General features: G+C 43.8%; 1 protein-coding gene and 1 pseudogene across 1 annotated transcript; both read left to right on the top strand.

Annotated features, from left to right (window-relative positions):
- Nucleotides 1-10,145, top strand: part of LOC103207214 — a 15,696-nt pseudogene extending 5,551 nt beyond the window's left edge.
- Nucleotides 10,146-12,325: 2,180 nt separating this feature from the next.
- On the top strand, nucleotides 12,326-13,270 carry LOC103207189 (olfactory receptor 9A4). Its single transcript, XM_007952752.1, has one exon. The coding sequence runs from the start codon at nucleotides 12,326-12,328 to the stop codon at nucleotides 13,268-13,270; it is 945 nt and encodes a 314-aa protein (XP_007950943.1).
- Nucleotides 13,271-17,870: the final 4,600 nt, after the last annotated feature.

The raw sequence follows: 17,870 nt of genomic DNA, 5'->3' as shown, positions 1-17,870 counted from the left end.
TTGCATTTAGTCATCATATCTCCTTAGTCTTCTTCAGTCTGTGACAACTTCACAGTCACTCCTTGTTTTTCATGACCTTAATAGTTTAAGGAATACTGGTCAGGTGTTTTGTAGAATGTCCCTCAATTTCAGTTTGTCTGATGTTTTTCTCATGGTCACACTAGAGTTGTAGATTTTGGGGAAGAATACTACATAAGTGAAGCATCCTTCTCATCATATCGTATCAGGGAGAACATGCTATCAACACAATTTTTCACTGGTGAGGTTAACCAAAGTAGCATTTGCCATCTGTCTCCATTGTGAGGTTAATCTTTCTCCCCTCCTACTGCTGTAGTCTTGAAGGAAGTCATGAAATGGAGCCCAGGCTCAAGGAGTGAGGAGCTACCTCTTTGAGGGTGGAGTACTTACATAAATGACTTGGAATTAATCTCTAAGTGAGATTTGTTCCTTCTTCCTCATTTCTTTCTTTACTCAACCATTTACATGTATCAATCTAGACTCATGGGTATGTAGTTTATACTCCTCTATTAGATTATAATCCAGTACTGCTTTGCTTTGTGGCTCACGCCACTCTAGCTTCGGCTGTCGGGAGCTCTTTTAAGGTTGGTTCCCATGTCTCTTTGACATGCCAGTTCCCTTTTGAGCATTTCCTCACTATTCCTGTAAAAGATGCTCCAGGATCATCTTGTATGTTCCCTAAAATCAGTCATTTCTTCAGGGGGCCTTGGGTCTTTTATTGGAGAATAGTGTTGAAACCATGATCTGGGCACTGGGTGTGCTCACTGGTACTGTGTTATCACTGCTTCTAGGCCCTCTCAGTGGACTGACCTAGGATATGTGTGTGTACACTAACACATCTATACACACAGAGCTATAATATTTCTTTGCTCTATCCATCTGTATCTATATTAGCTTAAACATGAGTCCATACTTGTGGGATCAACGTTTGTGAAGAGGGAGAGAAGGAAACAGGACTCAGTAGGGGGAAAAGAAACTACTGTGCAGGTGAATGAACAATGCTGGCCATGTCCATGGTGCCCTTGGGCTAGAATGATCTCATGCTGAGGTGACCAGGCCTTTATATTCTTGGTCACCTCGAATACAAAAAAGCTTTGGATTGGGGCTGCCCCCACAAATGTCATGGCTTAGGGCAAGGCTGCTCTCACAGCAAAGTCAGTCCTTGAAGGGCCTACAGCTGAAGGCTGTTGCCCATAGTGCTCCCAGCACTAAGGCAAAAGTTCTTCACTGAGGCGGGATATGAGTGTGATACATTGTGCTGCTCACCACAAAGACCTTTGTTCTTACAATTTCATTTAGTTAAGCACAACTTGTGCTTTTGTAATCAATACATTTTGGAAAAATTTTAATTACTAGATTCATAAAATTAATATAGAAATAAAAAAATGATGAGAAATGAATCTAGATGGTAACTAAAATTCTATACTAACATTATGGTTATATGGTGATAAAATCAGGAGAAGACAGAGTTTCCTCTCCCTTTCCACATTGATTATGAAAAATTAAAAATATATAACAAAGTTGAAAGAACTTACAGTGAGTAACCATCACTACCACCTATATTCTCTCATTAATGTTTTAATAGACTTATTCTTATCACATATTTATCTACCTGATCATCCTCTATTCATCCATCAATCTATCTTATGTTTTGGATGCATTTTAAGTTAAATTGGAGACAAATATACATTGTCCTAAATACTTCAGTGTACATGCCATAAACGGGCTCAGTATTTGTATTCCATTGTTCTCTTGCTATACAGTTTATATAGAATAAAACAAAACTTGTAAGTATACATGTGGTAGTTATGTTTGTGTGTCAGCTTGGCTGGGCCTGGCTGAGGGGCTGGGTAGCTGATGGTAGTTGTTCCCCATGATGACACCAGCAATTAGCTCCATGGTGGGATCTACCACAAGCAGCTGAATAGCTGCCTTTGGGATGTGGTCTGCTTCCTGTATTTAAGGAGAAGCCTTGGGAATGGTCTCTAGCTTATGGCACACTTGAACCCTGCATGTAGCCGTGTCATTGTTCAGCAGCCTACTATTCTCTGTTGACCTTGGGACTTACAATGAACTTAAATTAATGACCTGCCATGTGGTTTGGTAACATTGGGACTGTGCCTTTTTACTTGTCAACCTTGGGCTTGTCAGCCTCAGCAGCCAGCAGCTGTCTGAGTGAAGAAATGCCTCTAGCTCCAGTGGGCTGGGAGCAGGAGGCAGAGCTGGACCCCAAGGTTGAGGGGCTTTCACCCAGCCCCTAGAGCCTGGCACTAAAGCAACCATGACAACTTGGACTTAAAGCCTCCAAATTGTAAGAATAAATTCCTGTTTGTTAAGGCCATCCCATGTGTGCTATATTCTTGTCAGAGCAGCACTAGCTAACTAGAACAATACATTTGCTGCATTTCGAAAATCAAATATTCCTATGTAATTCTAACAGCTACTGACTTACAGAAAATTGTCCCAGAAAGTTCCCTTATGCATCTTCTCAGGCAACATTCCACCCACATCCTCAGAAGCAACTGCTTTTCTGATATTTTCCCATCATAGTTTAGTTTGCTTGTCCTTGAAGTTGTCAATGATTTCCTTTTATTTGGATCCATAATCAGTGCCCATGGAAGCAGCTGTCAAGAAATCAAATGATGTATCACATTGGGAAAATCTGCTGCAAAAGATCTGTTGAAAGTGTTAAAAGGGAAAGGTGTTACTTTCACAACTAATGGTGTCTCACCCAAGCCATAGTATTTTCAGTTGCCTCAAATGCATGTGAAAGCTTCACAATAAATAAAGAAGACCAATGAATTACAGTGTTGAGGAAAAATATTGAATATACCATGGACTGCCAGAAGAATAAACAATTCTATCTTGGAAGAAATACAGCCAGAATACTCCTTGGAGGGGAGGATGGTGACACTTTGTCTCACATATTTTGGACGTGTTATCAAGAGGGATAAACCCTGGAGAAGGACATCATGGCTGGTAAAGTAGAGGTCAGAGAAAAGGAGGAAGACCCTCAATGAGATGGGTCGACCCAGTGGCTGCAACCATGGGTTTCAACGTGGCCATGATTATGAGGATGGTGCAGGACAGGGATTTTGTTGTGTTGTCCATGGGGTTGCGATGAGTTAGAACTGACTCAATGGCACCTAACAACTGAGCTGTTTCGAGCCAAAATTCAGTCACCCTATGGATGTCCAAGAGTCATTTGTTTATCATGAACTCTTTGTAATGTAAATCAACTTTTGCATTTACATATAATATTTTTATACTAAACTACAAAGTTTCCCAAGGCAAGAGAAAAAGCAAATAGCAAATAAGATATAGGGGGAACTATGCTCCAGTTTCCCTTTAATTAAGGGGAATCAATAAATATCTTAATTTAGTTATTGAATTATCACTGTAAAATACTATAATGCCTTTCTCTCTGAGGAAGGAGAGAGCTCTTAGAGGCAGAGAAAGTCGATTTGACAAGTGTGAACATCCAAGAAAGGTATTGCAGCCAGTGTAAGCAGTTCGTTGGACCTAATGATTTTCCAACCAATGGAATGATTAACCCTTCAGTAGTTATTAACTCCCAAAGAATGGAAACAAGCAAGGGAGATCCTCACCTGATTGGTCGTTCAGACAGATGAGAGAGAATCTTACTATGGAGGTTCCTTCCGTTTTTGTTCTAATGTATTTGTCTCTCAAATGAACAATCTTGCTCTTGTGAGAAGTTCCTCCAAGTGGCCACTACTAGATACCTTGGAAGAAAGTCCTGGCAGTATGCTTCCAAAAGGTCACAACCCCATGGACCCTATGGGACAGTTCTGCTCTCAGACACGTGGAGCTGCAATGAGTTGGAACTGACTTGATGGCAACTAGTTTTTGTTGGACAGTTGTACTAGGTAGAGTCCCAGTGCATGAATTTAAACATGAAGGGAGCAAGTGTTTGGCCTAGATTGAGATAACCCAATGAGAATTAAACAGTTCATGAAAACAACCTGAGCAAAGACCAGCCATCACCAATGGGGGCCTAATAACACCCTTAGCTCCAGGCAGAAGACATCAAGTAAACAAGACTGAGGAAAGTCCTTAGAATGTTGTATAGCAGTAACTCAAGGGAAAGTTTGTCGAAAGTGAGGCCTCTGAACTTGTCACCTCTTGGGGTTGGCTCAAAGATGGACAGGCCTATTCCTGTCCTCTCCATTTAGACCTTCTCTTATAAATTCATGACAAAGAGACACGTGAAGACAGACCAATGTTACTGTTAAGAGACAGGATAAACTTAGCATTTGGGAGCTCAACAAAAAGAGACTGGATCTCAGAACCGAGATGGCACCCATTTCACTGTCACGGTTGCAGAGACTGCTGAGTGGGAGCCTCAGGGGTCGGGGGATCCCTGTTCTGAGTTTAGAGTTTTAAGCCATGTTACACGTGGATCTCCATTGTATCTCACCAGAACACCCAAGATTATTGACAGATTTTCTAAAAGGCCACCAGAAATATGTGTTGTATCAACAAAGTTAAGTTTTGACGAAAAGGAGTACGTCATAGTAACCTTTGTAGCATCAAAATACTTGAGCTCTCTACATTGCCATTCACTTCCTTTGTTCCATCTCACATTTCCTGTCCCCCTCTGCCCTCCGCCAATCTCAAGAGAGCCCTTGTAACAGAACTTTCTACTTGTTCATCCATTTCTATGGTTCTTTCAATTGTTTCTAGGTTTTAATTGGAGCTTCTGTCTGGAATTATACTAAAGGCAGAAGCTAAGCCATTGGATTGTTCAACTCCTGGAGGCACCATTCATGTCACAGTCATTATGAACAGCAACCCATTGGGTTCTATAGTGCACAGGCTACATGGCCGCCCTTGGCAGCTTGGATGAAGGATTGAGTGGACAGAGCTGAAAGGAGAGGGCTATGTGGGTGGCTATGGGAGGACACTGGGCTATGTTATTAGCCTTGCAGTGTGTGATAGCATCAGTCATATGTCTGCATTTCAGCGATCTTCAGGTCATCTTACAAGATGGCTTGAGAACTGTTTGAGACTTTGGGGAGATTCTGCCCTATGAAAAGGTCATTGTTCACCCAGACTTCACAGCCACATCTCCTAAAAATGACCTTATGCTGATAAAGTTGCCTGCACCTCTCACCTTCTTCTCCACCAAGATTTTCCAGTTGCTACTCACAAGAAGAATGGAGCAAAAGATTGCTTGAGTCACACCTGGCTCCAGGATAAAAAATATACTGATGAGTTACTGTCAAAAGGAAGAGTTAGTTTTATTCTTGCATATGGCCACATCTTAAAGATCTTGAGGAATTAGGGGAAGAAATGGGAATTTACTGGCCTAGTCTCAAGAGTCTTACGCATGGTGAAAAGCTAGAGTAGGGAAATCAGTTCCTGGCCTTCTAGCACAGAAGGGGTAGTTTTCCTCAGGGCTTTGGGATCAAATATTAAATTGAGGTGTTATGTACACGAACCACGTTGGCACACACTGCAGTGGGCTGTGATTTAGGGATCTATGTTTGAGTATTGGTTCTTCCATTAATTGTAAGGTTCTGGTCATATTCATTAACTTCTTTGAACCTTAATTTAATCATTGGAAAGTGATAGCGATCAACAGGAGTGATATTATTATCAATTACAGTAAGAACAACTAGAGCTACCATTTGTTCAGTGGTTAAGTGCTTGGCGGCTAGCCGAAAGGTTGGTGGTTTGAACCCACTAGCTGCTTTGAGGAAGAAAGATGTGGCAGTCTGCTTCTGTAAAGATTTACATCCTTGGAAACCCTACAGGACAGTTATACTGTCCCCAGTGGGGTTGCTATGAGTTGTAATTGACTCAATGGCAACAGGCTCTTTGGTTTTTGAATTATGCACCGAGGATCCTGATGCTGCAGGGGTTAAAGTACTCAGCTGCTAACTGAAAGGTCAGCAGTTTGAACCCACCACCTGCTCCTCAGGAGAAAGATGTGGCAGTCTGCTTCTGTAAAGATTATAGCCTTGGAAACGCCAAGAGACAGTTGCACTTTGTCCTATAGGGTCATTATGAGTTTGAATAGATTTGATAGTAGTGGGCTTTTTGTTTAATTATGAACCAGGCATTAACATATTTCATTAACTTCACTGCACATCAAGTAGGTGGCTTTTCCTATGACTTACAATTTACACATGAAGAAACCAAGACTCAAGGAGATGAACTCATTGGCCAGTGTTGCAAATGTGATGATGGCAGAGCTTGGGCTCAGACCTTAGGTGATGCATGGTGTGTCCACTCACCAGCCACCCTGGGTGGTTCTGTTGGAGAACAGAAACTGAGCAGGAGGGTCTGTTTAGTCCATAGGACATCCTGCCAGTTCTTCCTCTGCAGTCCTGTCAAACAGAGGAAGACCTGAAGGAGGATGGAGAGGGACATCTGAGAAAATGCAAATGGGAGTGAAAGTCTCCTTCATTTCTTGTGCTTAGGAATTGCACATGGTACCCTTCAAAGCATTAGGACTCAGCTGAACCTTCATTTACACTGCATAAAATTACTGTGTGGAAAATTCCTTAAAGACATGTTCCGTATGGGACACCTACAAGGAAATCAGGAGCAGTGCCAGGTAGCCTGTTTCTTCTTTGACTTTCTGTCTTTGTTATTTCTCCTCCTTCATTCAGGACCCAGAGTCTACAATCAGGCTAAGTGACCAGTGAGGGACAAAGAGTGATTTTCTCTCCTTCACCCTCTGTTAGAAATGGAGAAAGATTTTTGGAGAGTGTAAAACTACTCTGAAGCCTCTGTCTGGGGATGACTGGGAGGTAGGGACAGTCGGTGCAGCACCCACACCATTTTCTTTTGCCCTGGATCCCATTGCATGGGGTTTTGGCTTTGACCCAGGTGCTGAGGTCCCTCAGGTGGGAGGGAAGTTCTGATCCCTCTACTCTTTCTGGCAAGTGGGCACAGCTGCACCAGCCGTAGATGGCAATGAATTTCAAGGAATTTTGTCTTGGGCAACTGGGTGTGTTCTGACAGGACACACTAGTGTCTTTACTGACCTCCACAGCTACATTCCATGGATCGAGAACGTTATTTCTGCAAAGTCCACTGACATTCACGTCAGCGGACGTCCTTGCCTCCCAGATGATCCAGGGCAACCATGTTGGGGCTCCCAGGTCCAGCCTTTTCCTAGAATCTCAGCTTCGTTGGACTTTCAACCGAGATAATAGATGACCCCTGAGTGCTGGTGTGACTCCCACTCCTTCATTGGTGTCTCTGCTTATTCCCACACCATGAGTAAGTGTTTGCACCATTGAAAAAATAAATACTGGTCTCAAGAAGTGGGGTTCATTCAAGAAGGTTTCTAGATTCCACCCACTCAAATACTTCTATCAAAATACTCACTACTTTATCCGAAGAGCACAAAAGACGAGTGGAAATTGGGGATAACTACCAGGGGTTATTTCAGCAGGACATGGGTCAAATAGCTGAGAATTTATTCACTGAGAAGAGATTGGATGATTTAGTAATTCTCTAAATGACCAAGGGTCTCCTGTATGTGTGTGTGTGTGTGTGCGTGTGTGTGTGCATGGCTGATTGCTGTCAATGTTTGTGTTAGGTACTTTTATGATCTATTAAGGTCAGGTTTTGCTAGATTTGCTGAGGCCCCCCTAGGGTCACTGTGCTTTTTGGAATAAGAATTTTTGTATTTTGAACTATAGCCATAACGCATGTTACAACAAATGAAAAAACAAAACAAAACCCCAACTCCCTGCTGTCGAGTCAGGTCCGACTCATAGTGACCCCTCCTGGGGTTTCTGAGGTGGTATCACTATGATTGCCCAACCTTCCTTCTAGGGAGCTGCTGGTGGATTTGAACTGTCAGCCTTCTGGTTAGCAATCAAATGCCTTAGGCACTACACCACCAGGGATTTTATAAATGGTAGGCTGGGCTTTTTCCAACCTATTTTCCTTGCAGTTTATTGCTCTTTTATTTGTTCCAATCCCCTGTGCTTTCTCACAGGAGAGCAAGAGGGTGGCTGTGTGGGGTTTTGCCTGGACGTTTTCATGCTTGCACCAAATGCATCCCTGTACCATGCATGCATTCCTGAACACCCACTTTCATACCAAGCATGCCCCAAAGATGCTCATTGTTACTTCAGAAATGTGTTTTCTCCATATTATTTTCAAAATTTAATAGTATAAACGGAATTTAAATTAAAGCCTGTCCATTTTCATATAAAATATTGATCACTTCAGAAGCTTTAAAGAGTCTGACATGGGAAATACATTTCTGCTTTGTTTTGTGTTATGAAGTATTGAGATTCTTTTTATTCAAATTATTATCCAGTTGATAGAAATCACCAGCCCTTTGTTTTTACAAAGCTTCACAGATCACTTTTAAGAATGTTATGAAGATTCAGGATAATGTGGGGGCTGCTCAGGGCATGAATAGCAGGGGTCCAGGAGTTGGTAGTGGTTAATGTTGATTGTACCAACCCTTTTACCCTTTCATTGCCAGTTAATTCTTACTGCAAGTTGCTAGAGACACCTACATCCTTACTTATTGGATGTGAGATCATGTGTTGCCCTTCAAGGTAATTGCAACCAGAACCTTTCACCAGGTAGCTCTTTTTTTTTTTTTTTAATTGTGATTTGGGTGAAGATTTACAGAGCAAATTCACTTTCCATACAGCAGTTCACATATACTTTATATACTTTGTCTCATGTCATTGACCACAGTTTACCACAATGCAACAGCTCCCCTCCTACTTCCTCCCCATAGTTACCTCTTCCCAGTGTCCATCCCTCCATACTCTCCTGCCCCCTGAGCTGTCTCCCTGTGCATAAGCAGCCCTTCCTTCTCCCATGATTGTTCTCTCCAAGGAGTGTATCTACTTGAGGTAAATGTTCAACTCATATGCCTGTACTTTGTTTGGCTGGAAACCACAGGTGTGGGTTCAATTCCAGACCTGAAGGGCAGCTAGGGGCCATAGTCTCAGTGGTTCCACCAGGTTCTATAGGACCAGCAAACCTGGTCCCCACTACCAGGTAGCTCTTCTTGCCTACCTACCTACACCCCTGTCCTCGTAGTACAACGTTCCTCTATTTTTTCTGGATTTGTATTTACAGATGGGCTCACTGCTTCCATTCTATGGCAGTGATTCTAGACCAAATCCTGCTTTTTAATTGCAAGTATTCCTTGCTGAATGGGTCACCCATTCGTGGGCTTGTGTACTTCTTTGTCTCTTCTGGCCTTGAGTTTTCCTGATATGAATTCCCTTCTCTCCATCTTATCTTACTCCCAGTATATAAATCTCAGTCTCTTTCTCTCTCTACCCATCTATCTAGCTATCCATCTATCTGTCCATCACACCTATCATGTCATATTTATCAATCTATCTATCCATCTACTCATCATCTATCTCTCTATCATCTAATTATCTATTCTATCTATCTATCTATCTATCATCTATCTACCTGGCTCCTATCATCTATCTCTCTCTGAGATTGGGCAGTTTATCACAATATTCATTTTGGGAGAATGTGAACATTTTTCTAGTTATCCTGTCCATTTTCCTAAACTCTAGTCCTGTATGGGATTTGTTTCAAGTCTGTTTCTCCATAACGCCCATTTTCACTTGGTCTATGTGAACTTCAGGTAACCTGGATGCATACTTGTTGGAGAGACTGGAACAGTCCGTGAGCTTAGCAGACTGTGAGCTTAGAGTGAAAGCCAATCCCTAACAATGGACAGAGGCCATCAGATAAAAGGGTGCGGGAATCACCTCATGATAACTGGGTAATAAAGAGAAAATTATTCACAGAAACCCATTTGGTGGCTTCTGAGTTATTGAAGTATGTTTTGAGCTTTGTGGGGCCTTCTGTCTGGAGGCGGTTTAGGCTCTGTAGGGCTGAAGGGGTCAGGGAGAACCCCAGCAGAGAGCAGGGCCTGGCTTTTACAGCTGGGACTGTTGGTGATGACCAGGACTAGGGCAGAAGGCAGTGTGGTGTTAGAAGCTCCCGACTGGGGACATTTCAAGTTCTCTCGGGAGACCAACCGTTGCAGCATCTAGAACTTGATTAGCCTCAGGAGGGAGGGTTGGGAAGTTTCTCTGACTTTCCCTTAACTGCATCCCTAGGGTTCTTGTGAGCCTGGGAAAATGTAGCACCTCAGGAATAGTGCTCTTTGGGGACAGAGAGGGAAGAGAAAGGCGGCAGAGAGGGCAGGAGGCAGCTGGACTCTCCTCAGCCCCTTATTTCTAGGCTTTCTCCTGAGCTCCTGTGTGAGGACAGTGTAGTTCCCTGTGAGTGGAGACAGCACAGTCCTTGTCTCCTGAGCATGGCCCCATCCTAGCAAGCAGGAGGTAGTCTGGGCTGACCTGGACAGCCATAGAACTTTGCATCCAGTCCCCTTCTCTGGAGGTGAGTGTTTTCTCAGGGGTTCAGAAAGAGGAGAGAATCATCCAGGGAGGGTCTGGGCTTGGACACTTGTAGCATGAGGGCAACAAGAGCCTGAGGAGTGGCACAGGGAGCTGCAGAGAGGACGGCTCGTCTCCGAGTCCCTCCTACTCAGCAGAGCGCAGGTCAGCTCTTCTCTGCCCCATTCAGGTTCCCTATGACCCTGCTTGCTCCTTCTCCTCATCTCTTCCTTACATCTGCTCACCATTTTGTAGGGGATCTGCAGGGAATGAGACTCCACATTGATGGCCAATGCCTTAGTGAAGAGTGGATACAGGGAGAGCCAGTCAGGATGTCCATCAGTGCATTCTTTGATCTGTTCTTTGATACATTTATTGATTTCTTTGTTCAGTAAATAGGAAAAGGTACCTAGTTGCTGTGCTCAGACTCTGTTCTTGCAATTGGACAGTGGAGAAGAAAGCCTCAGCCCTTGAGGTACTTGCTTCTAATGTGGGGTTTGCATGTCAAGTGAATAAACAAGTAAAAGTGGAATACAATTTCAGGTTTTGATGAAAGTCCATAAGAAGAACAATACAGCCTAGTCAAGGTCCAAGAGTAAAGGTGCACGTGTTTGTTGTTTTAGGGAGGACAATTGGGGAAGACCCAGGAGGAGGAGTCAGTTGAGCAAAGACCTGAATGAGCCCAGACATCCCATGGAGCTCAGTGGGATCCATTTTTTTTTTTTTTTAATTTTAATTTGATTTGGGTGAAGATTTACAGAGTAAGTTCACTTTTCATACAGCAGTTCACATATACTTTGTCTCATGTAATTGACCAAAATTTACAATGCAACAGCTCCCCTTCCACTTCCTCCCCATAGTAGTGGGATCCATTTTGATGTCTGCTAACTCTTCCTTCCTGCCGGGGCTCTGGAGAAAAGAGGCAGTCACAGACAAGCTGATCTGCTCTGGGGGCCTTTGGAAGCTGCTCTTTGGGACTGAGACCATGGCAGGTGGGATATGGGAGCAGAGTGCCCATTTTTAGGTCTTCAGCTTTGAGATCTGGAAAGGGAGAGGATGTCAAGTCTCCCAGCCCAAGTTGCCAACTGTGCAGGACAGATGAGAGTGGCTCTTAATCCTTCTGGAGTTCTCCCTCCCTCGTGTTGTCTGATGACATGAGAAATCAGAATTGCAGGGGTAGTGGCTACTAACTGGGCATTGGTGAAGCTTTGCCTGCTCAGAGGAGATACATCACTGAGGGTAGAGGTGGGAACATGGCTTTCTGCATAAGAGCAGAAAGGAAGAAAGGGATAATCTATCCCAGGGAGCCAGCTCCCCGAATCAGGGACAGAAGCTCAGAATAGCTCCTATCCTATGACAATGTCCTGGATAGACTCCATTTCCCTGGTAAAGAGACATGAAGTGGCATTTTTGACGTGAATGGAATGGCAGTGGAGACCACACTCAGATCAAAGAAGGGAAAGAAGTAACCAGGTCTAGGTGAGGTTGGTGAGCAGCACTTTCTTATAACTGTTGAGATGCAGCAGGGTTTTGGAGGACAAGGGCATCATCGGAGAGAAGACAACCTAGGGCATTCGAGGTGGAAGTGGTGATGGTATACATGACTGTGATATGGTCGGGGGAGGAGACAGGGTGGCCAGTTAGCACAGAGGTGGAGGCAGGCTGTCCCATGGCACGTGCATGCTGGGGGTACTTTTAAGCCTATACTTTGGGCATACTTTTTCAGACTTCTATCTTCATGTGTTATATAGACTCCTCATAAAACGTGTAGCACCAACCTTATACAGAGAACAGGAGATCATGCGTGGACCCTGGGAGCAGGAAGGGAGTCTGCCCTCAACCTGGAGACACCGTTAGTCCTCTGAGCTCAGACACAGTGCTCTTTCTCCTTTGCTTTTAGATTTCACAAGGAGCAAGAACACAGACTCATGTTGGGGAACTACTCTAGCGCAACTGAATTTTATCTCCTTGGCTTCCCCGGCCCCCAGGAACTACGCCATATCCTTTTTGTTACATTTTTGTTCCTCTACTCAGTGACATTAGTGGGAAACTCGGTCATCATCGTGATTGTGTGTGTTGATAAGCGTCTGCAGTCCCCCATGTACTTCTTCCTTGGCCACCTGTCTCTCCTAGAGATTCTGATCACCACAATAGTTGTCCCTGTGATGCTCTGGGGGTTGCTGCTTCCTGGGATGCAGACCATATCGCTGACTGCCTGTGTTGCTCAGCTCTTCTTGTACCTCTCTTTGGGGACCACAGAGTTTTCGTTACTGGGGGCGATGGCTGTGGACCGTTACGTGGCTGTCTGTAAGCCTTTGAGGTATAGCGTCATCATGAACAGTTGTACCTGCACTTGGGTGGTGATTGTGTCATGGGTGTTTGGGTTCCTGTTTGAGATCTGGCCCGTCTATGCCACGTTTCAGTTTACCTACTGCAAATCCAACGTGGTGAACAATTTTTTCTGTGACCGAGGGCAGTTGTTGAAATTGTCCTGTGATGACACGCTGTTCACAGAGTTCATCTTCTTCTTAATGGCTGTTTTTGTTCTTTTTGGTTCTTTGATCCCTACGATCGTCTCCTACACTTACATCATCTCCACCATCCTCAAGATCCCCTCAGCCTCTGGCCGGAAGAAAGCGTTCTCAACTTGTGCGTCCCACTTCACCTGTGTCGTCATTGGCTATGGCAGCTGCTTGTTCCTCTATGTGAAACCCAAGCAAACACAGGCATCTGACTACAACAGAGTGGTTTCCTTGATGGTTACCGTGGTGACCCCTTTTCTCAACCCTTTCATCTTCACCCTGCGGAATGACAAAGTCACAGAAGCTCTGAGGGATGGGGTGAAACACTGCTGTCACTTATTCAGGAACTAGGCCAGCCCTAAGGCAGGTCAATGAAGGAAAACCGTTGTTATGGGTTCTAGAGTCATCTGGAAAGTACTGAGTCATCTTTGTGCAACATGATAATCATAATTACCATAATAGTCTGTGTGCCACAAAAGGCTTTTAAGTTCTGCTAGTCATGGTTTTTAACATGGTTGAATGTTACACAAAAATTCGCTTTACTGTTTTTAATTTCTCTCTATGTACATGCATTTATATGTATGTGTGTGTATACATATTTTATAATCTCCATGCATTTTACACATTCTTTGCTAGGTACAATATGTCTCAGCTGTTGCGGTTAGTTGTCTTTTGGATCCGATCCGTGTCAACCTTATGCAAAACGGAAAGGAATGTTGCCTGGTCCTGCGCCATCTTCCTGATCTTTGCTGTATTTGAACCCATTGTTGTTGCTTTTTTGTCAACTCATCTCACTGAGCATTGTCCTTATTTTTGCTGACCCTCTACTTCATCCAACATGAAATAGACATCTCACAATAAAAGTTTTAAATATTAAATATAAATACAACATGTGTGATATTTGGACTTTGGAATGTTGTTGTTGTTGTTACGTGCCGTCGAGTCAAACCTGACTCATAGCGACCCCTCCTTGGGTTTCCGAGGCAGTATCACTACGGAAGTAGGATTGCCCAACCTTCCTTCCGAGGAGTGGCTGGTGGGGACTTTGGAATAAGGGAAGCAAAATATTCTCTGACTGCAGAATTGGGAGCCTACTGGATTCTAGGTCCATGGATCATCTTCCATAGCCTGTCCTGGGCTTTATGAGCTCTGCTGTGTGTCCACTATGCATTCCCTGACCTAGACCTCAAGCTCTGAAATCTTTCTTGATTTCCTGTCCCAAAATTCTATTATCTCAGTATTTTCAGGGGTCAGAGGAAGGTCTTGGAGAGGAGGCAGGCTTTCCTCTGAAGCCATTCACATCACTATGCCAGTCCCAATGCGTGAGGGCTGTGGAGTTGCTGTGCTGAGAGCTGATGGAACAGGGGACAGCTAGCCTTACCATGTGCTAGGCTGTGGGGGTGCTGAGAGGGAGAGAAAGGAGCAGCCTTGTTCTTCTCCCTGCATATGTAACAATTTCCACCTTGACCTGGTGCAGCCCACTTTCCTGCTCACTTCTACCTCCTCTCCAGCCCACTTTCTTTTCTCATTCCTGATTCCTTTCCATATCTTTCTGTGGTTCCAGTTCTCAGCTTCTTTTCTAAGGTTCCTTTGAATCTCCTCCCTCACAAACCCCAGTTTAACACACTACTGTCCAGCTTTCCAGCCACTGCCCTAACCACTTCACTGTCAAAATTGCCCGATCCCATCCCATCTGCCTGGGCAGCTCCCCTCTGTCCCAGTCAATGTGTCCATTTCTTAGTGGAGTATCCATCAGTGACTGGTTAAATCAATTATGTTTCACCCATATGAGGAGACTCATGAACAACTTGCGTTATGCAGACGACACATCATTGCTTGCTGAAAGTGAGGTTGACTTGAAACATTTACTGATGAAGATTGAAGACTACAGTGTGCAGTATGTATTACATCTCAATATGAAGAAAACAAAAATCCTCACAACAGGACCAATAAGCAGCATCATGATAACCAAACCAAACTCACTGCCGTCGAGTCGGATCCGACTCATAGTGACCCCTCCTCGGGTTTCCCAGGCGATATCACTACAGAAGTAGATTGCCCAATCTTCCTTCCAAGAAGTGGCTGGTAGGTTTGAACTGCCAGCCTTCTGGTTAGCAGTCAAATGCCTTAGTCACTATGCCACCAGAGCTCCTATCAGCATCATGATAAATGGAGAAAAGATTGAAGTTGTCAAAGACTTCATATTACTTGGTTCTACAATCAACACCAGTTGCCGGAACAGGTAAGGAAGGTGGGGACAGCTCCCAGGTGGCAGGGAAGAGCAGCACACAGGGCCAGCAGGAGCAGTTAGGGGAATGCCCAGGAAGTGAGCAAAGCGGTTGGAACAGCTAAGGGAGATGAACTTGTCTGTTGGTTTGTAATATTATGGTGGCTTGCTGTGAGATGGAGGCTGTGCCAGGAGGGATGCCCATGGTGGACTGGTTTCGGTGGAGCTTCCAGACTGAGACACAGACTTGGAAGAAGGAAGAGACCATCCACTTCTCAAAGAATTGGCAGTGAAAACCTTATGAATAGCAGTGAAATACTGATATATTACTGGAAAATTTTATGAATAGCCCTGAAACGGCAGCTATACACATGGACTACACCAGATGGAGCACACAGGCATCAGATTGACTATATCTGTGGCAAGAGGCAATGGAGAAGCTCAATATCTTCAGCCAAAACAAGGCCAGGAGCTGATTGTGGAACAGACCATCAACTACTCATATGCAAGTTCAAGTTGAAGTTGAAGACAATTAAAACAAGTCCACAAGAGCCAAAATATGACCTTGATAATGTCCCTCCTGAATTTAGAGACCATTTAAAGAGTAGATGTGATGCATTCAACACCAATGACTGAAAACCAGAGGAATTGTGGGATGACATCAAGAACATCATCCATGAAGAAAGCAAAAGGTCATTAAAAAGACAGGAAAGGAAGAAAAGACCAAAATGGATGTCAGAAGAGACCCTGAAACTTGCCCTTGAATAGAGGTGGCTAAAGCAAAGGGAATGACAAGATAAAAGAGTTAAGCAGAAGATTTCAAAGAGCAGCTTGAGAAGAGAAAGTCAATTATTATAATGAAGTGTGTGAAGACCTGGAGTTGGAAAGCCAAAAGGGAAGAACACACTCAACATCTCTCAAGCTGAAAGAACTGAAGAGGAAATTCAAGCCTCGAGTTGCAATATTGAAAGATTCTATGGGCCATGTATTGAATGATGCAGGAAACATCAAAAGAAGAAGGAAGGAGTACACAGAGTTCCTGTACCAAAAAGAATTGGGTCATGTTCATCCATTTCAGGAGGTGGCATATAATCAAGAACCAATGGTATTGAAGGAAGAAGTCAAAGTTGCACTGAGGGAAGTGGCAAAAGACAAGGCTCCAGGAATTGATGGGATACCCACTGCGATGTTTCAACAAACGGATGCCACACTACAGGCACTCACTCAGTTATACCAAGAGATTTTGAAGACAGCTACTTGGCCAACTGATTGGAAAAGATCCACATTTGTACCCATTCCAAAGAAAGGTGATCCCACAGAAGGTGGATATCATTAATATCTCAAGCCATGTATTTTCAATTGTCTCATATGCACGTGAAAGCTTGACAGTGAAAAAGGAAGACCAAAGAAGAGTTGATGCTTTTGAATTGTGGTGTTGGTAAAGAATGCTGAAAGAACCATGGACTGCTAAAAGAACTAACAAATCTGTCTTGGAAGAACTGCAGCTGGAATGGTCCTTGGAAGTGAGAATGGCCAGACTTCGTCTCACCTACTTCGGTCACGTTGTAAGAAGGGACCATTCCCTGGAGAAGGATATCATACTTGGTAAAGTGGAGGGTCAACGAAAAAGGGAAAGGTCCTCAACGAGATGGTTTGCCACAGTGGCTGCAACGATGGGGTCAGGTATAGCAAGGATTGTGGGGCTGGCACAGGACTGGGCAGTATTTCGTTCTGCTGTATATGAGGTCACTATGAGTCGAAGACGACTCAGTGACACCTACCAACAACATATGAGGAGACAGTATGAGCTGTAAAAAGAAGACTAAATGAGGAGACTCTTTTAATGACCAGGAAACATCTCTAAGCTGTCATGTGAAGGGAGAAAAAAACAAGTGCAGAACACTGAATTTTTATGGCACCATGTGTCTAAGAAAGAGATAAACATGAAGGTGTATGCCTGTTTGCTTGTATCTTCTGTTTGCTGTAGAAGATAACAAGAGGCTACTAGGTCATTACGTGTAGTTTGTGGCAGTGGGAAAGGGGCAGATGGGGTGGGGTTGGGAGAAAGAGTTCCAATGTAGGCTTTTTACTTGTGCAACCACGTGCATGTATTGCTTACACAGGAATAAAAATAATTCCATTTATTTTATGTCTTGAGGAATGTGTAATCCAGCCTCTGACTCCTTTTAATGACCTAGGAATATCTGTTCATTCACGCCCCTCCCTCCCCCACTCCCGGTTCTGAAGAATGATTGTGGTATGTGTAAACTCTGACCCTTTTGCAAAATCTTGAGAACCAAACTTTCAAGTAGGGAACAAATGCTCTTGGGATGCTGTTTGGAATTTCATTGACTTCACAGCTAACATTGCCAGGAATGCACACTGTTTTTGAGGTTCTCTTTCCATGAAACTCTCTCTTTCTTTAGACTTTTTGAAATGTTCTTCCTAAGTGTTGTGCACATCTTCTGTTACATGTATGCCTGATGGTCCCAAGCCCTCAGGTTCAACTACTCGGTCCCTCTGGGTAGCTGGCTGTGACCAAACAGTGACCACAACTTTGCCTGTTGTCAGCTCTACTATACATCTTGGAATTCTGATCATTCACATGAACTTATAGGACCATTGTCTGCCAACCCTATATATGATCTTGGATACACTCCCCATTTCATAGACATACCGAATCGTTTAGCTTGTCCACCTGTCTATCCATCCATATACCCATGT

The sequence above is a fragment of the Orycteropus afer genome, unplaced genomic scaffold (assembly GCF_000298275.1).
Source record: "Orycteropus afer afer isolate SDZICR_OR568_19922 unplaced genomic scaffold, OryAfe1.0 scaffold00358, whole genome shotgun sequence".
Taxonomy (NCBI): domain Eukaryota; kingdom Metazoa; phylum Chordata; class Mammalia; order Tubulidentata; family Orycteropodidae; genus Orycteropus; species Orycteropus afer.
The sequence above is the reverse complement of the archived record's forward strand: the minus strand, read 5'-3'. Positions and strand labels throughout refer to the sequence as shown.